This window comes from Equus przewalskii, chromosome 1 (genome assembly GCF_037783145.1).
Source record: "Equus przewalskii isolate Varuska chromosome 1, EquPr2, whole genome shotgun sequence".
Classification (NCBI taxonomy): domain Eukaryota; kingdom Metazoa; phylum Chordata; class Mammalia; order Perissodactyla; family Equidae; genus Equus; species Equus przewalskii.
The window spans coordinates 57,267,680-57,295,066 of NC_091831.1; the positions used below are offsets into that span (position 1 = coordinate 57,267,680).

The window sequence follows — 27,387 nt, forward strand, 5'->3', positions numbered from 1 at the left end:
AGAAAGTTAATTTTTGTATTTTAACTATTCCAAAAACCCAAGAAATGCAGAAGTAACTGAAACAATCTGTGGCTGTAGCTTAAAAATGATTCCCCACTCTGTCACAAATGTTCCCATCAGGGTTTACTCTGCTTTTCTGCACAAAAATCTCCTGATGATTTACGCACCTGAAGACGTGTCTTAGCAACGGCTGTGAAGGAGACACGTTGAGAACCTTTCTCTAGGCTTTGTCTAGAGGAAGCTCCAAAGCAGAGGTTAAATGCAATTTAACATGTTCTCTAAAATGCAGCTGACATATAGTTGTATTACTTTTAAGGAGAAAAAAGGGCAATTTGTCTTTCTAGTTGATAGATTTGTTTACTCTTTTAAAATCACATCTCACACCGTGGTAGGAATTAATGAATAAAATTTCTAAGAATGTCTTTGGATCTGGAAGCAGTGTTAGGATTCTTTTTAAAAAGTTATTTGGAATTTTAAAAAAATGTAGGAAAAAAGTTGTTTCTCATACATTTCTGCTTGTTAACTAAAAGTAGTGCTTTCTGAAAATGTTTTTAACTTTTATTTTGAAATAATTATAGATATTGTTAACCTAAAAATAAAGAGCCAAATGAGAGGCAGAGAAGCATTTATTTTGGGATGAAAGAATTGCAGTTTAGGGAGCACAGATTCAGGTAGAAACCCAAATAGTGTCCTGATTACAGGAGAGGGGCTCAGGGTTTTTATGGGGAAAAGGGAGGAAGATGAAGTTGTATTAAAGAAAAGTCCACTGGTGCTAGATGAGTTAAGGCTAGATTTGTACTTTGTTGATTGGCCAGTGATTCAGTCATCAGCTAAAGTCCAATTTCATCAGTCCTCACAAACAAGATATTCTTGTCCTTATTGACTTCTTGGAATGTTGGTGGTTTGGTCCAGTTTGGAAGAAAACAAGATGTGCAAGACAATTCCTCTGAAATGGCTGCTCCAGCTCTGTTTTAATATGGCTCCACTCATGTCATCTTTCACATTTTTCCCTTTTGATCAATATCTTTCCAAAAGCATTGCTGATCAAATACTGGGAAGCATTGCTGATCAACTGTTGGAAAACATTGCTCGTCAGCCATCAAAGCATCACTGGTCCCTCATCTCCAGGAAGGTTCATTCCTGGTAGTCATGTCCCACCCAGGAGGGAACGTGGTTTCCTTAGGAGTTTTTAGAACATGGTTGAGCAACAAGAGCGCAGAGCGGAATAAAGCTCTCCTTTCAAGTCTTTTTAAGGATAAACATCTTCTGTCGTTCTGTGAAGTTTCATAAGCCTTAGTAATCATTTCAAAGTCCTGAGTGTCCATTATTCGAGTGGTGTTTTTATAACATCGAGCTATACAGAGGAGACAAAGTTTTACAATGAGAATTACTATAATAACAAATGAAATGCTAAGTCCGAATTGAAGAATGGACCTGAATCAAGCAGCTAAAGAGATGAGGGCAGCCAGCTAAAGAGATCAAAGAAAGACTGGATGTCAGTGGGCTCTGCATTTAACCATTTGGCTTGTGCCTGAATTCTGTTCTTACTCTAGCTTGCCAAAGGTGTTTACCCAAGCAAACCAAGAAGTATTTACAACAGTTACAAATGTTCTCTCTTAAGTCTCTGGAGGTTTGATTAGTTAGGTGAGAAGTTCTAGACACATAGCACAAGGAATTGGGGAGGAATGGTAGACAGATTGGTAATTAAATGCACTAAAGGATTCTCTAGATTCATGTACAGAATGAGGCTACTGATGACAAATTCAATAGTCAGAAAGATTTTCCCCTTTTTTAATAGATTGGGAGATGCCAATAAGAGTATTATCTTTCCAAGAAAGAGAGGGAGAAAATAAGGTGAGAAGCAACAGTGATTACAAAGTATAGACCTGGTCCAGCCATCTTGGGAAAGCTGTCTGCCTCTAATGTCGGCTGCTTTTCTTCCTCATCAATTAGATTTGGAGGTCTCCAGCATTTATACAGGAGCAGATCTCAGGTGGAGCCTTCATTAGCTGTGAGATGTGTCTCCAAGGTTCAATGCCTTCTAGTTCTGCAGGAGTGCCAGTGGTCAGGAGCACTTGGTAAAGTCCTTTCCTATGGGGCTCTAGGGCTGTCTTCCTCTGATGATGCTTCCAGAATACCCAGTCACTAGGCTCTAGACTGTGCCCAACAGGATCCTTCAAATTGGGATCCAGGAAAGCTTCTTTAACCTGTTGATGATAGGCTTGAGCATAAGACATTAGAGAGCTGGTTATACTAGCATAAGACAACAAGGAATCAGTAGAAGTTTGCATACCAATAGACATTGATCTGCAGGTGACTTATGAGTGAATTTATGTTTTCCAAAAGGGGGTACCGTGAACAGTCAATGAGAGTCCAGTCTACAGGTAGATAATGAAATCTCAAAGGCAGTTAGTGGAACTGGTGTCTAATATCTACAGAGGTGCAAACATAATTCTTCTCTCTACAGTTACCCTCATTTTTTTTTAACCAAAGATAATCACAGTAAAACTAATTTGTTTGTATTAAAACTTGGCCTGATTATTTATATAAATGAAAATAAGAATATTCACTCAGTTTCTGAATTCTGCAGGGATCAGGTAGGGAGAAAAAGTAAATGTTCCTTCTTTGTTCACAAAGGTATATCTTACCAAATTGTTGATAGCCTAAGAGAAAATATTACTTTAAGTTTGGAAAAACAAAACATTAGCATCCTCCTCAGTTCATGTAGTCCGACGTAATTAATATTTATTCTTGATCTTTTGTTAGCAGTTTTATGAAGCCATCAGTCTCTCTGTTAGAGTTCTGTAATTTCTTACCCAGTTCAGTTTTATGATCTGAAAGTTTATCAGAAACCTGTGTTCTGGAGTAAGTGTCACAGTCCTTTCCATGAATCTCCCTGAAGATGAAACATTTTTGCAAAGGGATCATTAAACCGTAACTATCCATAAATGACAAAAGACTTAACATTATAATGCAATTGACAAACTTGGTTATTTTTATGACATACACATTTTGTTTTTAAGATTTTATTTTTTTCCGCCTTTTTCTCCCCAAAGCCCCCCAGTACACAGTTGTATACTCTTAGTTGTGGGTCCTTCTAGCTGTGGCATGTGGGATGCCACCTCAGCATGGCCTGATGAGCGGTGCCACATCCGCGCCCAGGATCCGAACCGGCGAGACCCTGGGCCTTCGCGGCAGAGCGTGTGAACTTAACCACTCGGCCATGGGGCCGGCCCCTATGACATACACATTTTAAGATAGTAACTAGACTTATAAGTGATAATATTATACCAGGACATAGGAGAATTTTTAAAATTTCGTATAATTTCTAGAACATTGATATTAATAATATTCACCCACACAATATAACCCAAGAAGGTTTATCATCACTTATTTGACAAAGCTTCCCATGTAATTTAACATATCAGATAAGCCTAATTTGTTTAATATCCTTCTTTTTTTTTGAAAAGTTTTTTGATGAGGAACATTGGCCCTGAGCTAAACACGCCCAGGATCCAAACTGGTGAACCCCAGGCCACCGGAGTGGAGCACATGAACTTAACCGTTTGGCTGTGGGGCTGGCTCCTAATATCTTTCTTTTTATAAGGAGAGAGAACAAATCTTATGAGATGTTTCAGGGATCCTCTGAAAAATCCCAAAGTTAGCAAGAAGTCAAAAAGACTTTATTTAGAATCTGATTTTGGGAAGTTCATAAAAAATATCAAAATGTTTTAAAACACTTGGTCAAATAGGATCATAGTTCACTGTGAAACAATGTTTAGTTATCCTTTTAACCATGGTGAGAATTAAAGACTTTCAGGCAAATTCAGGAAGTTACATGGTTGTAAGAAAAAACTTAGCTCTTGTAATTAAAGATCTGATCAAAACAATACAGGAAATTATTTTGATAAAACATAATATCCCTCCATTTAGGTAGGCCACTCAAAGGTAAAGAAAAAACTTTCATAATCTCTTTATCAAGAGCAGACTAAAAGCCCAAGAAAACCTTACAATTTTAATAGAAAACCAAATTCTAATTTTGCTCCAGCTTACTTTTGATGTTAAAACTAGTTTACTTAATTAAATTTGTTCCTATCTTAGCCACAAAACTCTTTTCTCAGGGTTCCTCTTCCACAAACCTCCCATAACTTTCTTTTTTACATTCAGAATTTGTCCTTTCTTCTTTTCCACAACTTTTTACTTTAGAACAAATTTACTTTTTTAACAAAAATATTTCCATTTCTTTTGCCCCTCCTTTTTTTTTTACTGAAAACACATTTTCTCATAGCGTAACTTTTTTTAACATAGTACAAGACATATTTACTAATAGATCTAAACATCTTTTAGTTTTTCTGTAATAAGAAGCCAATAGGGGCCAGCCCCGTGGCCAAGTGGTTAAGTTCATGCACTCCACTTCGGCGACCCAGGGTTTCCCCAGTTCAGATCCTGGGTGTGGACATGGCACTGCTCATCAGGCCACGCTGAGGCGGCATCCCACATGGCACAACCAGAGGCACGCACAACTAGAGTATACAACTATGTACTGGGGGGCTTTGGGGAGAAGAAAAAGAAAAAGAAAAAAAAAGGAGATTGGCAATACAAGTTAGCTCAGGTGCCAGTCTTTAAAAAAAAAAAGCCAATAATGCTTAATATTTTATCTCATCTGGAAATGATCTAGGAATTTAGTGAATTTCCCATCATTTAATTTAACTTAGCAAAACTCTAAATTTCAAGTTGCCAAAACGTTTTGAAGTTATTTTTAAGTATACATACCACAAACCATAATTATTGCAATTAAAAATTTTTACTGCATTAACGTCTATATAATTCATTTGTTCTTGACAATCGTACTTAGATTATTTATGAAATTCTCATGGGACATTAAAGCAGTTCGCCATCGTCTTAGTTTTTCCTTGCTGGCAAATTCTGTAACAGATAACATGAGCTTGTTTGACTAACAACCCAGGTAGAATAAAAGTTGCATGTTTTCATTATATCCAATATTGATAACTTTGAAGATGTGACTATTTTAATAAAACTGACAAACTTAAATTAGCTTTAATATTGAATATTTTCCTGGATCACGTGATCCTGAAATTCATTTGCATTAGTTTCTTTTTTTTTTTTTTGTCTTGAGGAAGATTGTTGCTGAGCTAACATCTGTGGCAGTCTTCCTCTATTTGTGTATGTGGGATACCACCATGGCCTGGCTTGATGAGCGCTGCATAGGTCTGCACCTGGGACCCGAACTCGTGAACCCCGGGCCGCAGAAGCAGAGCATGTGAACTTAACCATTATGTCACTGGGCCAGCCCCTGGATTAATTTCTGTTATATATATACTTTTAAAAAATTTTTTTAAAGATTTTATTTTTTTCCTTTTTCTCCTCAAAGCCCCCCAGTACATAGTTGTATTTCTTCGTTGTGGGTCCTTCTCGTTGTGGCATGTGGGATGCTGCCTCAGCGTGGTTTGATGAGCAGTGCCATGTCCACGCCCAGGATTCGAACCAACGAAACACTGGGCCGCCTGCAGCAGAGTGCGGGAACTTAACCACTCGGCCACGGGGCTGGGCCCCTCAGTTATATTTTTGAGAGTATACTCAATTTATATAGTGCTTATTTGTTTTTAAGCCAATTAAGTAGAGCTCTCTACAAATTAAATTTGATAATACCATCCAGAGGTAGAAAAATATCACACATTTATAACATATGTATATATAGACACACGTACATAGAGACACCATAGCTATTGTTTTAAAATTGCTGTAAATCAGGTACAGTAATCCAAAGCTCACTAGTTATAAAAGTATAGTTGGATCCAAATTTTGTTTCTGGCAGATGGAATAAATTAAGATTACCTGTTTAGGTGGCTAAAACTTTTTTTTTTCCAACTAATATTTGTGGAGGAGACTTTAAAGATGCTCAATTTTGGGCAAGGGCACATCTATAGCCATTTGCCTCTCTGTCCCCCTTCAGTCTTGTGAATTGGGGTTGGTCTAAGTAAGAGTTTCTAGAGAGGCTACAGGCCTTTTGAGATAAATGTAGGAGGTGTTGGAATTGGTGAGAGGGAATGGGTAGAATCTGAATTGCTCTAGAGCTGCATTTCCAGTTTTGCAAATATTTGTAAGATAAGGACAGTTGCTCTCAATTCCTCAGAAATTGGGTTGTAGCTTAAATGACATCATAGGTTGATCTGCCTGTCCAACTACATCATCACCAATTTGCTTCTCTCCCTCTGAGTATACAGTTTATTTTGGCCTAGGCAAGAAGGCCTATAAAAAATTCCTATCAGGTTCTGAATATCAGATTTTAATTTGGCCAATTTTTGACCATAGAGCTACAAAAAAATAAATCCTTCTAAATATCTTACCAGTTTTCAGCTGGGGTCAAACAGTAAATATTTCTGGCAATATTAAACAACTCTAAAATTTTTAATTTTAGTTTCCCCTTGGCTGTTTAAGCATTTTATCAGAAAAAAATCTCAAGAGTTTCATTAACTCTGGAAGGGGCCCATACGGAGACTTCCTCTGAAGGTAGATATGGGGGTGTCTGTAAAGTTGTTAACTTGATGGACTTTCCCCCCAGGAAGATTAGCCCTGAGCTAACATCTGCCAATCCTCCTTTTTTTGCTGAGGAAGACTGGCCCTGAGCTAACATCCATGCCCGTCTTCCTCTACTTTATATGTGGGATGCCTACCACAGCATGGCTTTTACCAAGCGGTGCCGTGTCTGCACCTGGGATCCAAACCTGTGCACCTCGGGTCCCTGAGAAGTGGAACATGCAAACTTAACCACTGCACCACTGGGCTACCCACTGGACTTTTATTTACAGTTATGTAGTCTTTTCTTTCAGGTACCTCTTATATTTTTAATTTTTCATGATGAAAATACTGGATTAGGAGTCAAAAGACTTATTTCTGTTACTTCATTTGCATTTAGACCTTGGGACAATTACTTGAGCTTTCTATGGCTTTTTTTTTTAAAGATGGCACCTGAGCTAATAACTGTTGCCAATCTTTTTTTTCCTGCTTTTTCTTCCCAAATCTCCCCAGTAGATAGTTGTATATTTTAGTTGTGGATCCTTCTAGTTGTGGTGTGTGAGATGCCACCTCAGCATGGCCTGACGAGTGGTGTTGTGTCCGCGCCCAGGATTTGAACTGGTGAAATCCTGTGCTGCCAAAGCGCAGTGCGCGAACTTAACCACTCGGTCACGGGGCCAGCCCCTCTATGGCTTTATATATTTTAAATAAAGAAATAATTCCATCCTTGCCTGTCTCTTATAGCTAATGTGAAAAAAATGCTTTGAAAGATGTTAATTGCCATACAAGCATTGTCTGACCTGAACTCTGAGAGCACTTTGTGCCTTTCATATGGAGACTTACTATCTCTTGCTTGTAAAGTAGTGACAAATACTACAAACTTCTTAAAAGTAGGGACCACAAGGTAAACCTTTTTCTTCCATAGTTTCTATCACTGTGCATGTCATGTTAACAGATTCTGAATAAAGACTGAGGAGAGAATAGCAATTCCACCTGCTATTCAGTCTTTATAACTATCCTCGATTCACTAATTCCAAATATTTTATACTACATCAAATTTATCACCTTTCCTGTTTTTTTTTTTAATCTCCACTTTAGGTGATGTCTTTCCAGTGCAAATGAATCCAGTCGCTCAGTCTCAGTTTGTACCTCTGGCTGAAGTTCTTTGCTGTGTTATATCTGATATGAATGCCGCTCAGATTGTAGTAACGCAAGAATCACTGGTGGAGCATTTGATGAAACATTACCCAGGTAGAGTATTTGCTCTATTCATTGCATGTGTTTGGTTTCTGTTTACAAATTATCTTAAACATATAATAAACTGGGTGATATCCAATTTTTTTTCTATTATAGAACTATATATTAGAGCCATGCCAGGCAAAGGCCTACATCAACAAACTTGATAAGGGTATTTCTTTTACTTTCCATATGACCTTTTTAAAAATAATACTTATGGCAATAAATAAATCAGACTCTGTAGAAGGGGGTGCAAAGCCAAAAAGGAAATGTTCGTCTTCTCCCCCCGCCTCCTATTCTTCATTGCCACTTCCCCGAGATGACACCTTCTGTTGTTTATAGCTTCTTATGTATACTTTCATAAATTGTATTTGAGTATATGTATCCTTTTTTATAACATAAGTTAGATCATTCTATACATTCTCTCCACCTTTCCCTTTTTAACTTAAAAACATATTGGAGGGGCCGGCCTGGTGGCGCAGTGGTTAAGTGCACACGTTCCACTTCGGCATGCACATTCCACTTTGGTGGCCTGAGGTTCACCTGTTCAGATCCCAAGTGTGGACATGGCACTACTTGGCAATCCATGCTGTGGCAGGTGTCCCACATATAAAGTAGAGGAAGATGGGCACAAATGTTTGCTCAGGGCCAGTCTTCCTCAGCAAAAAAAAAAAAGAGAGAGAGAGAGAGAGGATTGGCAGCAGATAAGCTCAGGGCTAATCTTCCTCAAAAAAAATCCACAACATATTGGAGATCTTTCCACATTAGCATATGTTGATCTCATTCTGCATGAATGTAGAACAGTATTTTTTATTTTTCCCATCATAACACAAATATATTTATTGTAGAAAAATCCAGGAAATATAGAAAAGTAACCACTTACAGTACCACCACCCAAAGGAAACCTATGTTAACATATTGATGTATTTTTTTCCAGTGTTATATAAAACATTTTTAACATTATTTTCACAATACCAATATAATTTTGAATCCTGCTATTTGGAAAAGCGAATTTCTTTTAAAATTATTTGTTACTGTCTCAGTTTGAAAAACCACTGTAATCCACATGTTGGGTAGTTTGCCCTCACCCAAGCAGATTGGTTTCATTTTCTCTATAGATTCCTGTTAAGACTTAAGCTGTGAGACTGGTTTTCAAAAACTCCCATGGTTTGCTGTCAAGAATGCTTTCCTTAGTCAAAATTTAAATTTATAATGGGGTTGTATAACTTTGTGTTTGTATTTGAGTGAACTCAGATTTTTTTCCTGTACTGAAACATTAACCTAGCCATGTGTTTTGTGTGGACAAATTATATTCCTATTATTCAATTAAATTATGATTATTAATGCTTCTTTGGCATTGTAATTATAAATATTGTGTTACAGTTAGCTCTGTGTTCATCAAACAAATGTGTGGTCATTTCTGAGTTACTGATTTCACTCATTAACATGTTTCTTATTCAAAATCTGTCAGTTTTAAAATTTTTATTTGTTTTAGGCATTGCAGTTCCATCTCAAGATATTCTCCATACCACTCTGGGGATTCTGATTAAAGAAAGGAAGATTTATCACACTGGAGAAGGATACTTCATAGTTACTCCTCATACTTACTTCATCACAAATACAACCCCCCAGGAAAATAAGAGAGTCCTGTCAGATAAAAGTCACCCGACGCCAACTTGTATTACATATCTGGTGAGCATGGAGAGCTGTGCAGAGTTAGCCAAAGAAAATGTTGCTTCCGTGTCCCATTGTCAGTCTTGCCGGTGTTTCCCTGAAGTGTGCACTCTAGAAGTACAGGAACCACCAGCTGCTGCAGAAGTGACTAGAAAAGGCCAGAAAGGTCTTGGGGAATCCAAATCTTTGGTACAGAGTCGAGTGGTTTCACTGTCTGAGGAGAATCACGTCTGTGAGAGAACCAAACCTTTACCATACACAAAAGACAGAGAAAAAGGCAAGAAGTTTGGCTTTAGCCTCTTCTGGCGCAGTATATCCAGAAAGGAGAAGTCCAGAACAGAGCACAGCAGTTTCTCTGCCCAGTTCCCACCAGAAGAATGGCCTGTCCGAGATGAAGATAATTTGGACAATATCCCTCGAGACATCGAACATGAGATAATCAAACGAATTAATCCTGTTCTGACTGTTGACAACTTAATCAGACATACCGTCCTAATGCAAAAATATGAAGAAAAGAAAAAATATAATAGTCAGGGCACTTCCACTGATATACTGACAGTCAAACATAAATATCCTTCAAAAGAGGGAGTTAAGAAGAGGCAGGGCCGGTCTGCAAAGCCTCAAAGGCGGGGCCATTCTCATAGGGATAGACACAAAGGCAGGAGTCAGGGAAGTGAGCCTCAGCCAGGAAGCATTAGGCTGGAGAAAGGCCCCACGCTCCTCCCTACACAGTCCACCCCCAGAATTAAGAGCCCAAATGAAGCAGGAGTTCAGAAACCACTTGGTGAGAATCCTTCAGTGCTAGGTTCCCATTTGATTTACAAAAAGCGAATCAGTAATCCTTTCCAGGGTTTGTCTCACCGAGGGAGCTCAGTTACCAAAGGGCACACCATTCGGAAGACCAGTGATCTGAAACCCAGTCAGGTTGGACTGAAGGGGGAGCCTTTCCAAAGGTCAGGGTCTTTAGATTCCTCGAGAATCTTGGAAAGTGAAGCCAAACAGCTGTGTGCTGAACAATGTAGTGATAAACTGAGGGCAGAATCCATTTATGTGAATAATTCTACTGTCAAATCTATCAGTGATGACTTTCAGGATTGCCTCTTAAATTACTCTCAGTGTGGTGTTTTGCAAAATGATAGTAAATGCTGTTCCTTTAGGGAAAGCATGTCGAGATATGATGTGTATGGTGGAGAAAATGAGGTAAACCCTAAAGTTTTAAGAAAAAATTATTCTCACTTTAACACATTAGAGGAGATAAAAGAAACAGAACATGTCCTGCCGTCACAAGGTTCCTCCTCTTTAGACCAAGCATCCTCTGCTTGTAGATTAATTGATAAAACAATGCATCAGTTCCAAAATCTTGGTCTTTTGGATTACCCAGTTGGTGTGAACCATTTGAGACACCCTGAGAGACAAGACACAGACTCAGAAGAAACACTAGTGAGAAAGGCATTTGTCCCGAAAGCAGAGACTGTGAGCCTAGAAAATGAATGGCCCTCTGATGATGACCAGGCCTTGTATCAGAATGAAGTGGAAGATGATGATGGTGCCTGCAGTTCATTATATCTAGATGAGGATGACTTTTCTGAAAATGATGACTTATGTCAAATACTGCCTGGCCACATTCAGTATTCCTTTCCAGGGAGAAGCAAGTGGAATCATTTAGGAAAACAAAAGGTGACTGACCGATCTCTGACTGAGTACAACAGCAAAATACATAGGTTTGAGCCTCAGGTACTTAAGGGAAATGAATGTTACAAACCCACTGGATTGCTCACTGACCCAGGTGAGAGCCAAAAAGCTGATCTCTCTGCTGAAGGCTGTGGCCTCAATTCAGGGACCCGGTCCAGTTTTAACTATGGTGAGGAACCTAGTGTTGCTAAATGTGGACAGGCCTCAGCATCTGCTAATGGAAGTATATTTGATTACTATAGCACAAGGAAGGCCACTTCTGAAGCTGAAACCCTGCAAGATTCTGTTGGTGACAAAGGAAAGAAACCAACTAGTTGGAGTCAGAGTGCTCAGAATCAGGAAGTGAGCAAACAGTTCACACAGAAGTTAGAACTTTTCAACACTTCACGTATGCCAGTGTTGGCTCAGGATACCCAGCATGAACATAGTCACTTGGAAGGAACAGAAAATCATAGCATGGCAGGAGATAGTGGAATAGATTCTCCACGGTAAGTGCATACAAAAGTGTTTGATTAGCCACTACCCCATAGGAATTATTGAAATTAAGGGTATAGTGAGTTACCTAGAGGGAGGCCCCTGAATAAACTTTTTATGAGACAATTCTGCCAGCCTTTACTGAATAAATTGTATAAAGTTACAGTGAAATCTCTTATATAATAGGGTAGAGTTTATTTTTAATGTGAACCAAAGTTTGCACCACTTACTACTAAGCCTTAATAGGAAAGAACTGCTGTAAACCAAGCACTTCCTGAACTGAGCGTTGGAGGAGTTCCCGTAGATTCCTGATTCTGCACAGGTTGAGAAGAGATATGGCTACTTTCCACTAATATTTTCCATACCAATTTGTTTAAATAACATTGTTCAGATTATAAAAGTAATATGATCATAATGGAACATTTGAGAAGTACTAAAAAGTATTTTTAAAAACACCTATAATTACCCTACCATCTAGATATTTTTTAAAAATCCTTTTTTTTGGTATATTTACAACACTTCAGTCTGAACGTATTGATCTATATATTTTGTCTATTGGGCTTAGACTGTAGTTACAATTAACAGTATATCATGAACATTCCTCTCATGTTATTAAATAGTTTTCTAAACGGTCATCTTGAAGTTTGGCATATATCTTTATTAGTTTTTTTATTATATAAAATTATTGTGTACTTCCTTTTGAAAAAGTAAAGTAATACCAAAAAGTAAAAAGTAAAACTGGAAGTCTTTATTCCCTAACCTTTTCTTTTTTTTTTTAAGATTTTTCCTTTTTTGCCCCAAAGCCCCCCAGTGGTGCGTAGTTGTGTATTTTCTTTTTTTTTTTTTAGTTGTGGGTCCTCCTAGTTATGGCATGTGGGATGCTGCCTCAGCATGGCCTGATGAGCAGTGCCATGTCCGCACCCAGGATTCGAACTGGCAAAACCCTGGGCCACTGAAGTGGAGTGCGTGAACTTAACCACTCAGCCATGGGGCCGGTTCCTCCCTAACCTTTTCCATTCCCATTCCATAGAGGTGACCTAAACATTGTTAACAGTTATGGTTTGGTATATAACCTTTCAGAATTTTTCTGTGCATTTATAAATATAATAGTCATTTTTTTTGTGTGTAAGGAAGATTGGCCCTGAGCTAATATCTGTGCCAATCTTCCTCCGTTTTGCATGTGGGACACCACTATAGCATGGCCTGACGAGTGGTGTATGGGTCCATGTCCAGGATCCGAACCTGCGAACCCTGGGCTGCTGAAGCAGAGTGTGCGAACTTAATCACTATGCTACCGGGCGGCCCTGAATGTAATTATTTTTTAACAACTCATACAGAGCTGTGGCTTTCCTTTTTCGCCTAACTTATGGATATCCTGCAATCAATACATATAGATCCTTCTTTTTCTGTTGTTGTTGGGGAACATTTGCCCTGAGCTAACATCTGTTGCCCATCTTCCTTGTTTTTTTGTTTTTAAAGATTGACACCTGAGCTGACATCTGTTGCTAATCTTTTTTTCCTTTTATTCTCCCCAAAGCCCCCCAGCACGTAGTTGTATCTTCTAGTTGTAGGTCCCCTGGTTGTGCTATGTGGGACGTCTCATGAGTGGTGCCATGTCCTTGCCCAGGATCTGAACCAGTAAAAGCCCATGATGCAGAAGCGGAGCATACAAATTGAACCACTCGGTCATGGGCTGGCCCCTCAATCTTCCTCTTTTTGCTTGAGGAAGATTTGCCCTGTAGCTCATTCTTTTTAATGGCTGCCTAGTATTCTAGTCTGTATATAATAACGTATATAACCAGTATTTTCCTTCCTTTGACATTTAGATTTCCCAATTTTTTGCTATAATAAATCAATCTCCAGTGATTTTTTTTTTTCCATATAAATGTTTTCAGACATTTCTGCTTGTTTATAACTTAAGCTAAATTTCTGGAAGTCTGCATTTTTAAAACATATCTTTACTTCTTTATTGGGGAACAGATCTTTTCTGCTTAAAACAATAGTTTAATTCATATTAAGTCTTTGAAGTATCAAAACATGTTGTCTCCAAAGTAAACAATGGTGGTGTAACCCAACGAGCCATGGATTCCCTTTCTTTCTGTCTGGCAAGATCAAAAACAAAAACATGGGCTGGCCCTGTGGCCCAGTGGTTGAGTTCTCGTGCTCCACTTCAGCAGGGTTCCGCTGGTTCAGATCCCGGGCGCGGACATGGCACCGCTCATTAGGCCATGCTGAGGTGGCATCCCGCATGCCACAACTACAAGGACCCACAACTAAAATATACAACTATGTACTGGGGGGACTTGGGGAGAAAAAAAGCGGAAAAAAAAAGATTGACAACAGTTGTTAGCTCAGGTGCCAATCTTTAAAAAAAAAAAAAAAACCCAAATCAGATGAGGGAAATTACTCCTTGACATGCAATTGAGAATTTAAATTTGCAAAATCTTGAGAAATTTAATTTCTCAACAATTGCTTATAATTTGGTTTTCTTGAAAGACTTATAACTATAATCCTTAAAGACAAGTAGAGGAAAAGGGAGGGAAGATAGCAGTTGAATATCAGTTATGTGCCATAATTGTTATAAAGATTAGGGGGACAGAGATGAACAAGATGTTGTTGCTACCTCTAGGAGGCTTACAATTGAATGTAGTTGAGGAGACGAATAAACAATAAACAGACAGATTAAACTCAAGAACAAAGCATAGACGCTTCATAACTGCGAAAGAGATGTAGAGTTGAGTGATGGGCTGTGTGTGGGAAGACTTATTGGAGGACACATTTTTGAGACATAGCTTAATGTAATGGACAAGTGATGGAAAGGAGGTAAGGTGAGAAAAGAGGAATGTCAAAAGCAAAATGCCGGGGCCGGCCTGTGGTGCAGCGGTTAAGTGTGCATGTTCCGCTTTGGCGGCCCCAGGTTCACCAGTTTGGATCCTGGGTGTGGATGTGGCACTGCTTGTTGGGCCATGCTGTGGTAGGCGTCCCACGTGTAAAGTGGAGGAAGATGGGCATGGATGTTAGCTCAGGGCCAGTCTGCCTCAGCAGAGAGAGGCGGATTTGCAATGGATGTTGGCTCAGGGCTAATGTTCCTCAAAAAAAAAAAAAAGAAAAGTGCCCAAACAGTTTCATGACCTGGCTGAAGCAAGACAGATGTTAAATAAGGGCCTAACATAGCTTACAGCTCCTACGAAAGGAACATAGTGAACAATATGAAAAATATAGTTGTCTTTTCCCTTCTGTATGACTTCTCGAAAAAGGAATAAATTACACAAGATACTGGTCTCTTCAGTTGTATAGAAGAGTTTTTCAGAGAACTTATTGTTTCTGACTAGATTGTACTTGATAGTGCATCTGAGAACAGATGTTCAGAAAATATGAACTTCTTGGAAAGCAGCTGGCAAATAATTGAGGTGCTATTGAGAAGCTTTTAAAATGTAAAGAGCACTTTAGATTTTTAAAGGTTAAGGTATTTGATCAGTCCACCTTAGTGTTAGTAAATGTTATATTGCTTCAAAGTAACAAATGAAGGTATAATGCCTTGATTAGAAATCCAGGCCCCTTCTGAAGAAAATAATTTTATTATTTTTAATATCTTTAGGACACAGAGTCTGGCATCTAATAATTCACTCATTTTGGATGAACTAAAAAGAAGACAGAATTTTCTGCAGAACTTTGAAGGCACAAAGAACAGTCAAACACTCACATCCAATCCCTTACTACAACTAACTCCAGTCATAAATGTTTAATTCTTATTTTCCTTTTAGAAGCTTTTGTTTTGTAAAAATGTACAGCTTTAATTAGGATGTTTTAGTCAATTGAGTATATAAGAATTCTCTAAAGCCAAGCATATATGCTATTAATCTCATTTCATATTTTGTTCTAGTTACTGGCTTTTTTCCTTTTTTGAGATTTTAAAGCTTTTTTTTTTTAACCTTATCTTACTAGGAATTTATTGGGAGTATGTAGATTGTATGCAATTAAAAAAATGGAATCCTTGGTCCTTCTCCAATTAAATGTAACTAACTCGAATTTTCAGACATTCATTAGCTTCTCAAATTCGTAGGATGTTAATTTACTACCCATTAGTGAATTTCTCTACCCACACTAATGCTGAGTTCTTATGTTAGGTGGATCTCACACAAAAATCCAGAAAATAGTTTTCTAGGGTTACATAGATACTTTGTTTGCAACTAAAGTCTTTTATCATTATCAGAAAGAATTTATGTAGATGTGTTAGGTACTTTGCAACAAGAATTCCTTCCATCCAATCATGGCTGCCAAGGATCTTCTCTGCGACCAGCTTGAACATGAACAAATGGCTCCACATTGTGACTGACTAACAATGTCCAAAATACCTGTGGCAGTAGGCATCTGGCTCTACTGTTTCTCTGGTTCCTCCTCACATTTGAGGCTCTCTCTATAGCATGGCAGTGAGAAGTCAGGATGTTCTCAGAGGGTGGAGATCGAAGGGAAGCAGAATGGCTTGTGAGTGAAAGGGAGGTTCTGAATTAGAGATTTAGAGAAAAGATGGAAGATGGCCGATAGACAGTTCATCTACGTTTGATCCGTTTCCGCTCATGATAAGGTCTACATAGCTTTGCCAGAGTTTTTTCTAGCAGGGCTTTTCAGACCAAATAGTGGAATAGGCAGTTGTCTTGGTTTGGGGAACGTGGAAAAGTCAAAACTGGTTTTGGCAAGTTGGGTTGATGCTAATGCTGACTATGGTTGAAGGGATGTTTCTTCTAAGAGGTTTCTAAGGATTCTCAAGGCCTTAAATCTCAAGGATGATTGAATAATTGGAGAGTGCCTCTTTCCAACTCTCACCAAACTGATAACAGTGAAGGCCAGAATGAAGCTCAGCGCAGTGGAGAGCTGCCTCCAGGCCCTAAGGGTGTGCATAGGTGGGGAGGTCACATTCACTGCTCTGTTTTGCAGTGGTTGTACCACTCTCTCTTGTTAGTTTTCAGTAGCCCTGATAACCTACCATGGCATTCCAAGAAGATTAGTTGTGATCATAAGGACATTCAAAATCCTAGGTAAAGTACCAAGAAGGGTAATCTTCAGAGAAAAGTCTTGTAGGGGAGGCATTGTTTTAGGGGGTCTTACAGCTAGGAATCAGCATCAGTGAATGGAAGTTAGGACAAAGATATGAAGAACTTCGCATTAGACAAAACCATCTGTAGATGAAATAGACATGTTTGTAAAGAAATGAATTTCCCATTATTTAGGGCATTCAAGCAGAGGCTTGCTGATCCCTTGACGGGTATGTTGCAGAGGTTATTTCCAGTAATTAACAGAGGGGCTGAACTAGTTGATTTTGAAGATTCCTTCCGACTGTAAGGTTTTGTGCTTATAAGATTCAGTGAGAGTTATATGTTAAATATATCTCAATAAAAAAAAATTCAGTGAGGGTCCTGTGAAATACTGAACTCATGCAAGATTCCTGAGTATTGCTTCCAGTTCTCCATTTCTGCACCTATCCTTGCCAATCCTTGGAAAAAGAAGCACCAGCAACTCTGTTCTATCTTTGATTTTGGACCTGGACAAGTTTCTTAGTAGAGTGAGGAATCCAAAGGTTTTTGTGGTTCTAGCCACATCTAGGGACCAAATGAAATCCATCTAATTTTGCCACTGGATGCATTATGACACTCTCTAAATGTATTAAGCCTATTATGAAACCAATAAACTTCCCTTCTACAAAACACAGCATATGACCACAGATATTAAAGATGGGTATATGTGTTATTAAATTGTTGTTTGGAGATTATTCTCTAAGTGATTTGCATTTTTTCCCAAAATTAATTTTTGTGTGTGGAAACTTTAGTTCTTGATTTCTCCATTGTAGTCTGTTCTTTAATGAGAAAACTGTTCTGTGGAGGCAGCATGATGACCTGAGCTTAGGAGTCAGACAGGTTTGAATCCCAATTCCAAGTCTTGGTAGCTGTGTAATGGAGAAAGTTACTAAACTACTCTGATTCAGTTTTCTTATCTGTAAAAGGGAGATAGCAATGACATCTACCTTACAGGATTGTTGTAAGATTTGAGGATAATCTATCAAAAGTGCCCAATGCAAAAGGCACTAATATTGCTATAAATGTATGTGTGTATATTTTTATATATTTGTATATTCACAAAACTTGCCTGATAGGTAATACAATATAGGCCTACTATACAGGTCCCCTCTTTTTGCCAGGTTGTCTGGAATTCCTTCATTTAGAGATTCAGTCCTTTATGTTAAGATTATGGACAGTATTGGCAATCAAGATCCAAATATGCCTAGGGGAGGTATTATGCCTTTGGCTAACAAATTTGCAGTTACTACCTTATGCTATAAATAGGAATAAAATATGTAAAGCATGGGCTTATTGTAGCCATTCATGCTATGTGAGATCTGATTCATCCTCTTTCATATGTGATCTTAGACTCCTCAGAATGCTCAGAGAATAGCTGGGTTCTGCAAACTATTTTCACTATTTCAAAAATCCTCATAGAAATTGTTCATTTCCTTTGCCTAACTCTCTGCTAACTAAAATGTCAAGTTTCTTTTGCAGTGGCTGAAATTACACCAGCTCAATAATGAAAAACTATCACATGCTGTATGACATTGTTAAGCTGCATCTGTGTCTTATTCACAGAAGAATGACCATGAATCAATTATTACTAAATGCAATTTAGCACAAAAAAGGTTTCAAAATGTCAGATCCATGAGAAACAAACAATGGAAAAACCCATGGTAGTGAAAAGATTGGGAGCAATTGTGTTTTGAGAATCCATCCTACAAGCTTCCTGAGAAGGCTTGTGAGGATGGGGAAGACAGCCTAGTGCCTAAAGGGAGTGGGGAAGAGAGACGTAAGAGTCACGAAACAAGAATAGGTGTATCAAAAACAAACTCATGATTATCCTGTGGGCCTCTACAGATTTTTCTCCCATTTTTAGGCCCTTAGAAGCATGTTCCCTTTTTAGCAGTAGCAGATACCATTTCTTGGGTAATGGTGCCCTCTTCTGGGATAACTGATGTGAACTACTCCCTTCCATCACTTGATTCAAAACATCTACAAAGCAATTGACTAAAGAAACAGACCTCCCTCCAAAGGTTAGACATTTAAAAAGCTTTTCCAAATAATTTGAATTAGGAGCTAGATACATACATAAGTATACATGTGCTAAATGTGTTCAAAGGTGTCTCTTAGCTCTAACACTGTCAAAACCTGGAGCTAAAGGTAGAAATGTAAGCACCTTTGTACATTATCTCTGTAGTACTGTTATATCAATTGATCCTCCCAATTTCCCTGCACTTTCAGCAGGGAAGGCATTTTTGTTCCCACTTTAATAACAAAAACCAGGTTTTAGAATTGGGTTGACCAAGGTCATGTGTCTAGCAATGGCAGAAACATCCCTCCTGTTCCCTCTTTCATTTTCTCCTTACTTCCTAGTATTCTCAACACTCATTCTCTGCCTCTAATGTCTCTTGATCAATTTATAGCAGCCCCTGAAACTATTGCCATGTCATAACAGTTTAAAATAATGGTTCATTGGGCCAGTCTGGTGGCGCAAGGGTTAAGTGCACACGTTCCACATAGGCGGCCCAGGGTTCGGCGGTTCGGATCCTGGGTGTGGACATGGCACCGCTTGGCAAGCCATGCTGTGGTAGGGTAGGTGTCCCACATATAAAGGGGAGGAAGATGGGCAGGGACGTTAGCTCAGGGCCAGCCTTCCTCAGCAAAAAGAGGAGGATTGGCGGCAGATGTTAGCTCAGGGCTAATCTTCCTCAAAAAATAAAATAGGGCTGGCCTGGTGGTGCAGCGGTTAAGTGCGCACGTTCCGCTTCAGCGGCCCGGGGTTCGCTGGTTCAGATCCTGGGTGTGGACATGGCACTGCTTGGCATGCCATGCTGTGGTAGGCGTCCCACATATAAAGTAGAGGAAGATGGGCATGGCTGTTAGCTCAGGGCCAGTCGTCCTCACTGGAAAGAGGAGGATTGGCAGCAGTTAGCTCAGGGCTAATCTTCCTCTAAAATAAAATAAAATAATGGTTCAATTCCTCTTGTAATATAAGATTGACATAAAGAGGCAAAATGATGGCTCTTTTTGCCTACTTTCTAACTATGGAGTAAAAATTAAAATCTAGCACTGTAGATTTGAGAATGACGAGAGAGAGGCAAGTTTATAGTCATCTTGTTTTTATGTCTTAAGGTCATAAAGTTTAATGAACTGAAGCCAAAGGCAAGGGAAATCTTTATAGAACCTTGGAACAGAGCCTCATCTAGGCACCCAAACTCTTAAATTTTGAGAAAGAAATTGTATCAGTGCCTCTGGTAAGATGTGTGGGAAATCAAGATGTTCTAATAAGATGATATTTTGAGTTACTTGTACATTTTAATTATTCATGCTACCCCTTCATGTTTCCCCCAATAAATTTCATCAATAAATCTCTTGAGATTTATAGAGGGAAAAATATGAAAAAAATTCTCCATTCCCTCATCCCCATTCCCAAGTTTTCTAGTTCATACCCATTGAGAACACACATGTAGTAGTACCCACATTTTTTTCAGCTAAGCTCCAGCTTGATCAAGTTACTTATGATTAGCTTTAATTTACACACAGTTGCTCTTTCCACCTGACATAGCAGCCAGAGATTTGAGTCAATGAATTTGGGGCTTAGAAAAGCAAGGTTTGTAGAATGTCTCTGTCACAAGAGGTCATTCTGTAAAACACTATATATTCATTAGCCTCTTGCAACGGGAGAATCGAACAGTCTAATCCTTTCCTTTTTCAGACCTGCTGTATGACCTCCAATATAAAAATGCCAAAAATAGAAGCTTGAGGAGCTAAAACTTTACTTAATCTGTGTTTGATCTTCAACCACAACATATTAATATCTTTTCCTATTATTATCCCAATTTTGTGTGTGTGATATTCTTAGCCACATCCACTCCCGTGTTCTATGCACATCATACTGTTGTAGTGCTACGAAGACTTTACAATGGCAGACTTGGGGTGGGTGTGAGGGCGTGGGGCAAAAAGATTTAGAAAAGCACCGATCTAGAGACGCATAGCTATTCTTATAATCGAGAGAGAGAGATGCATTTTCCCACCTTCGCTAGCTGAACACTCCTTTTGTTCACAGTATTGGATCCATATGGTAGCGTTTAGATAAACATATAGCCCTTGACTTCAGGCCAAGCCATCCTTATGCAGAAGGCCTGCTGCAATCACATATTGGACATTTGTGGTTTCAGCTATTCAGGACCAATCCTCAAACTCAACCCCATGTAGCAAGTAGTAATTTTGCCAAGACACAAGTTTGATGCTCTGGTTACAAGGCTGGTGTGCTAGACATTGTCAAGTGGTGGTGAAGTGCCCCTGCACCTACATCTCAGTTTGGTTTCTTGCTGTCCACTCAAGAATAGCTGGGTTGAAGAGATCTTGACGAGATAAAGAACGGCTTCTGAAAAGAAAGCCAACCAGCTGGCAGCAGTCATGTAAGAGAGTATATGCTAAGAAATTAACCCTTTGTATTATCAAAAGCTTTCCACTTTTGTATAAGGTGGTAATTTAGGGGCAGTTAATCACCATCAGTAAAGTAAAATCCTTTTCTAGGGGTTTAGTTTCCTCTAATGTCCAATGGGGAGTGTGGGAAGGACCCAAAATGAACCAAGGACCAAATTCATGATTAAAACGTAAGACTTGAGGGTTTGTCCACTCCCGGCCTTTACCTCAAGCCCACCTGGCCCACTCCAGACCCCACGAACCCCCTTCCCACAACTCAAGCCTCCGGCCTCGCGCGAAGCCGTTAGACGTTAACGCTTCACCTCGCAGTGGGCGGGGCCGAGGCCTGCAGCTTCCGGCGGCGGAAGGCGAGGGGGCACGTGGCGCTCCCAGCCGGCATGGCCCGGCACGGGCCTGTCCAGGCGCCCGCCCGCCGCGCGCAGGCCCCAGTGCGCCGCCGTTGAGGGGCTCTTCGAACTGAGCAGCGACTGCTGACGGCCCCGAGCGCCTCCGCGGTGCGGAGGAGAAATGTTTGGGGTGGGGGAGGGGGACAAAAAAGAGAAAAAAAGCCCGAATCATTTTATGCTAATCAACTCGCGCGTCCTTTATCGTGATTGGCCAGGGTTTTACTCTAGGAGCCAATCACTTCAGAACAAGGGTGGACCCGTCGAGGCTGCTCACACTCATTGGCTGGGAGATTGCGTCGCAAGGGAAGAATTTAAACTGAGAGGATCCAGGATTATTTTCCCCCGCCGTGCGGTGCGTGTCCCGGAAGTGACGCACGGCCCTGGCCGGGCGGCCGCCCTGCCCCCGCTTCCTTTCACGCTGTCGCTGCCTGTAGGTGGTTGTGGCCACCGAGCCTAGAGGGAGGCGGCGGCGGCGAATGATGCCTGGGAAACTCCTCTGGGGGGACATTATGGAGCTGGAGGCACCCTTGGAGGAGACCGAGAGCCAGAGGAAGGAGAGGCAAAAGGTGCGCTGAGGATGGGCCGCGCCTCCTTTTGGGGCTGCGCCGGCTTGGGCGGGGAGGGGAGCTGTCCCTGGAGGCCTGTCACAAGCGGGCCGGAGCATCCGAGGGCCTCCCCGCGCGCCGCCCTCGTCCCTCTGAGGTCGCTCCTGGACCATTCCCACCTTCACACCCTGAACCTGGAGAAGGGCGGCCCTGGGCTCTGGCCCGGCCTTCCGTGGCCCCTCAGCCCTTCCCGTCGGCGCCTACGAGGTGGGCAGACTCAAGCTCCCATCGCGGAATCTTTCTTTCCTCTTCTTCCTTAAGCTGTGAGGCCTGTCATTTGATTCTCGCTGGCTGTCTTAGAAGATGATTAAGAAAAATGATTCTCTTGAATATGTATTACTTCTCCGTCACCCCGTCCTGTGTGCAAGAATCTTGGGGAAAGCGATCTTGGCTTTTCAAACCTCGATAATTAGTCTTTAGAGCTTAAGGAAAAGTGTCACAGCCAACGGTGCCAGGATTTGGTTGTGATGGAGATCATGTGGGTTGTATTATTAATAGCCTTTACTGTTAGTATTTTCATTCAGTCCACAAGTAGTATTTATTGAGCTTTAGCTGTGCCAGATTCTTTGCTGGGCACCAAGGAGCCTGTAGAAGAGTTGTAGAAACTTCCCACCCCACCCCTCAAAAGAAAGAGAGACTTAGAGAAAACAGAGCTTTGGAGGGTAAGGAAGCAGTATTTGAAAGCTGGCATTTGATAAAAGCATGAAAATATTCTGTATAGCCCCAGAGAGCGGAATCTGCTCTTCCACCGTATCACCAAGATAAACTTGCCATTCCAGCAAGCTATTAAATTTTTTATCGTGGTAAAATATACATAACATAAAATTTACCACTTTAGCCATTTTAAGGTGTACAGTTTTGTAGCATTATCTACATTAACATTGTTCTGCAGCCATCACCACCATTCATCTCCAGAACTTTTTCATCCTCCCAAACAGAAACTCTGTGCCCATTAAACACCAACTCCTCATTGCCCCCTCTCCTCAGCCCTGGCAACCACCATTCTACTCTCTGTCTCTATGAATTTGACTATTCTAGATAACTCATGTAAGTGGAATCACCAAACAGTTATTTTAGTTTTGTCTCCTCCTGAAATACTTGCCTCTCCTTTTGCATCCAAATTCTATCCGTCTGTCAAGGTTTTTATGTCTGTCCTAACCTCTCCAGTGTACACATACAGTAATCTTACTCCCCTTTGAAGTCTTGTTTCAGTGCTGTGTTTATCATTCGATTGGCATTTATTATGTGCTTCCTTATAAAGTTAGCTCATTTTTCCTGTGTATGTCTTACCCAAGTATTTCCCAAAGATTTTTGAGGAGTAATGACCATATCTTTGTCTATCCTTACATTTCACTATATTCTTATAAATTGGTGGCTTTCACGTTGTAGATTCTTCACAAGTGCTTGATTTTCCTTTATCTGTGAAAGATAACTAAAGATTTGGAAACAGATTGGAGTACCAGCTAATAGAGCATTCAGATAGTGATGTGGCACTAAGATGAAGATGACTTTGGTTCTGGATATGTTGAGATATGGAGCTGGGCCCTAGGTACTCAGAACTGGAGTACAGGTGAGGAAGGATGCCTGGAAGTGTATTCTGAAGCCATGAAAATTGTATAAAGTGTGCATAGAGAACAGAGACTTAAGGAATGTCCACAGCAGGAGGAGGGAGAAGAACCACTGAAGAAGACAGAGGTAAGAGGATAAGGAGGGAATATAGAGTGTTGTGGAAGCCAAGGAAGGGGAGAGTGTCAAGCATCGTGGATCTGATGTGGAACAAATTTTATCACCTTGGGATATTGCTGGGCTTGGACCTAGAGGTCTCACTTTACCTTGCTTCATCTCCCTGAAGTGCAGGGCCCAGGAGCAGTTCAAGCCCCAAGGCTGGCTCTATAAATAACCTTGTTTTTCTGTAGAACCTATTGGTTTGGGGAGATGTAGGCTAGTTCAGTTAACTAAAGATCAAGTGTTGTAGCATATACCTATAATTTACGTTAATGAAAGCTCTAATGCTTTACAAATGTCACAAATGCTTTATTTACAAAGCATTTTCACAACTCCTATTTTACGGATAAGAAAATTATATATGAAAGTACTCTGTAAAAATTGTGTAAATTATAGTAAAAATTTTGGTGTAGTTTTTATCATCACTAGTCACTAATATCTAATTTATTTTGTCTAATTTATTTTGAACATTTAACTAAGTGATTTTGAAGTGCTAAATTTCCCAATCATTTCTTGCTGTCTCCAGATATTAAAACACTGGTCATCAGTTTGGTGTTTTAAAATTAAAGTTGCAGAATAGTCTTTTTTTTTTTTTTAAGTTCTATTAACTAAATTTTAAAAACCTTAAAAACTTTTCCAGGATTACTAATATACTTATCCTTCCATGGGAATATAACAGTTGGAGTTTTATATGAATTATATGGTTTTGTTTGGTTTGGTTTTTCTTTAACCTGTTAATTATCAAAGTTCAGAGAGGAAGCTGATGTGAAGAGATCTTGGGCTTTCAAGTCAGACAGGGCTTGATTTCTAGCATTTCTACTTGCAAGAAATCCCATGTGTGGGTCTTTGGCAAGTTACTTACCTCTAAGAACTTCTATTTCTTCCTTTGTAAAATGGCAAAGGTAATACAGGTTCGCTATCCCTTATCCAAAATCCTTGGGGCTAGATCTGTTTTGGCATTCAGAATTCTGGGGCTCTTTATAGAAAGGTAACACCCCAGTAGGGTTTGGGGCCCCCAGCTTATAATCAAACACCTTAATATTAAATATGAATATTTGTACTAAGTGAAATAAATAAAAATTATAAATAGACTCACATTAGTTCAAGTCAAATTTTGCCACCAAATGAGTTCAGGTCAGGTAAGGTTTTGTCTCCAAATAAATTACAAAAAAACTTTCGGTTTTCAGAGCTTTATGGATATCGGAATTTCGGATAAGGGATTGTGGACCTGTGCTTCCCTTATAGGGTTGTTATGAAGATTTAAACAAGATAAGCCGAAAACACATAACACAATGCTGGGGTAGGTACTCAATAAATATTAATTTTTTTCTCTTGGAGATATTGGAAGTTTTTGGTTGTTTTTTAATTTATAAATCTCAGTTCCTCATTCTTTTTCTGAAAAGGAGCTATTTTAATTTCCCTTAAATCTTATGATGGGATTAAAACTAGAGGCCAAGTTTTGAGAATGTGAGAGTTGGGATGAGAAAGCAAGCAATAGATGAGGCTCAGGCTTGGCGTTAGCAACCAGTCTGGATTTTACCAGGTAACTTTTCAAGATAATGGTAGACTGAGCTTTGCTGGTTGAGGAGTCGTGCTCTAACTTCTCTAGAGTCTTAAAAGGAGACCTTGTGACCTTTTTGTCCTTGCTTCCTTGTTTTTCCACAGAGTGATAGAAGGAAATCAAGGCACCATTATGACTCAGATGAGAAATCAGAAACGAGAGAAAATGGTGTTGCAGATGACCTGGATGCTCCAAAGCCCAAAAAAGTTAAAATGAAAGAGAAGCTAAATGGAGACACTGAGGAAGGATGTAATAGACTTTCAGATGAGTTTTCTAAAACTCAGAAGTCGAGAAGAAAAGATTTGTCAAATGGAGATATTGATGAATATGAAAAAAAATCAAAGCGAGTGCCATCCTTAGATAGTTCTACTCAGAAATCAAGTGATAATAAACTAGAAGAGGTATGGATTCTTTTTGTTTTGCATTTGACATTATCTTTAAAATGCAGGTTAATTTGATTTTTTAGACTAGTTAGAATTGATTCTATATTTCCTGCTTAGTGTCCAGTACTGTCAGTTGGACCAGGGAGTCTGTAAGCTGAAGCCCGAGTCTTTTTTCCTTTGTCCCTTGTTTCTTTCATTGTACTGCCTTTTTCTTGGGGCGGAGGTGGGGAACGGTCAAATTTAAACCTTTCCTGTACTTTTGGTTTCCTAAACAGTTTTTCCAAATTGCTTATTGATGGTCACCTACTTGCATTTCTTATGGTTATTTCATTCCCTACCAGTACTCATGAATTGACTTCTGACTTCCCTGAAACAAGGTACAAAAAGCCTTTTGACTTTGTGTATTGTGCCTCCTGCTTTTTCTGCTTCTTTAACAATAGCAACTTTAAATAATCTTTAGATCTTGTTGTAATTCAGTCTTAAAGCTGTTTGCATTTTTAAAACAGAAATTGAACATATGAAAATGATCAGAAGAAATCTGTTGTGTTGGGTGTTAATTTTTTGGGAAGTGTAGAAAACATACTTAGTATAGGATCTGCATTCCTGGACCCATTGCTTTTGCCAGTATCTGTTAGAGTAGATATTTACTTGCACAGAATTTGGTCACTTTGTTCTTGCGCTTTCTTCCAGCAGAGCTCATAGGTTTATCTAGGTATTATAAATTGTCAGTAAATTACTCAGGCTTTCAGAAAGAAACAGCTTTGATATTCTTAATAATTCTTGGTAATTAATAATTCTTCATATTTTTAAAATCTGATAGTTGCTGATAATTTAAATACATTTGAGCTTAATTTAATGTGTAATCTTTGGGGAAAGATGTTGAATCCTTGCCTTACAATGTGGTGTTTTTTAATTTGTGAATTTGCTATTTCTTGGGAAGCACATATGTTAGAGAGTTGATCTAAAGGCCCTATAAATCTGTATTGCTAGTAGCTGAATGTGTGGGTTGCTTCTTACTCTGTTGGGATTTTGCCTGGTACAGTGCTCTGTACTGTAATAGGCTTAACTATTTATTATTTTACTTAGATCATGTGAGGGGTCAGGAATTCCACTTTTGGGAATTTATCCTCCTAAGGACATAATCATGAGGTGTGCAGAGATGAATAAGTACTCTTATCACAGTGACATTGTTGATAACAGCAAAAAATTTACGCATCCTAAATGTCTGATAGTAGGCAATTAGTTTAATAAAATATGCTATATCCATGCAGTAGAATGCATCTATCCTAAAGGGCATAGAAGAACGTTAGAAAGGTATTTAATGTGTCTTATTAAACGAAAAAAGCATTATTACAAAACAGTGTATATAGTATGACCTTTTTATTTTAAAAAATTTGTGTGTGCATAGAGTGAGGATTGGAGGAATATGTGTTTCAAATGTGGCTTTAGTTGACTGGATTATAGATAACTTTTTAATTTTTTTCTGTTAATATGTGGTTTCTAAAATTTCTATAATGAAAATTTATTACTTTTGTAATAAAATTTTTTAATCTTAAAAAGATAACAGCATTGAGGTTTGTTTAAATGGCATACAGTCTGAATTTG

At 39.3% G+C, this 27,387-nt stretch overlaps 2 protein-coding genes and 1 long non-coding RNA gene across 19 annotated transcripts in view; 2 read left to right on the forward strand and 1 right to left on the reverse strand.

Annotated features, from left to right (window-relative positions):
• Positions 1-17,363, forward strand: part of STOX1 (storkhead box 1) — a 53,600-nt gene extending 36,237 nt beyond the window's left edge. For all 3 annotated transcript variants that reach the window (XM_008530183.2, XM_070564387.1, XM_070564369.1), the window contains 3 exons: positions 7,636-7,788; positions 9,269-11,627; positions 15,212-17,363. In XM_008530183.2, coding sequence (XP_008528405.2) covers positions 7,636-7,788; positions 9,269-11,627; positions 15,212-15,359 — 2,660 coding nt within the window. In that variant the 3' untranslated portion in view covers positions 15,360-17,363. The remainder of the gene's footprint in view (positions 1-7,635; positions 7,789-9,268; positions 11,628-15,211) is intronic.
• On the reverse strand, positions 609-21,422 carry LOC139074409 (uncharacterized). 4 transcript variants are annotated; one of them, XR_011524004.1, is made up of 5 exons: positions 21,329-21,420; positions 20,708-21,060; positions 2,649-2,896; positions 1,887-2,221; positions 609-1,354 (listed from the first exon to the last, which is right to left on the reverse strand). It is a non-coding gene; the product is annotated as an uncharacterized lncRNA (long non-coding RNA). The 4 variants fall into 4 exon arrangements; XR_011524005.1 differs by having other exon boundaries at positions 610-1,354; positions 1,887-2,207; positions 21,329-21,422; XR_011524011.1 differs by lacking the exon at positions 2,649-2,896 and having other exon boundaries at positions 1,887-2,207.
• Positions 21,423-21,458: 36 nt separating this feature from the next.
• The window catches only part of DDX50 (DExD-box helicase 50), a 31,655-nt gene continuing 25,726 nt past the window's right edge, over positions 21,459-27,387 (forward strand). Inside the window, exons 1-4 of one of the 12 annotated variants that reach the window (XM_008530172.2) lie at positions 21,872-22,074; positions 23,503-23,808; positions 25,084-25,138; positions 25,504-25,800. In XM_008530172.2, the coding sequence (XP_008528394.1) occupies positions 25,612-25,800 (189 nt within the window). In that variant the 5' untranslated portion in view covers positions 21,872-22,074; positions 23,503-23,808; positions 25,084-25,138; positions 25,504-25,611. Of the gene's footprint in view, positions 22,321-23,502; positions 23,809-25,025; positions 25,139-25,503; positions 25,801-27,387 lie in introns of all 12 variants that reach the window. The other 11 variants (XM_008530170.2, XM_070564462.1, XM_070564436.1 and 8 more) reach the window with 11 other exon arrangements.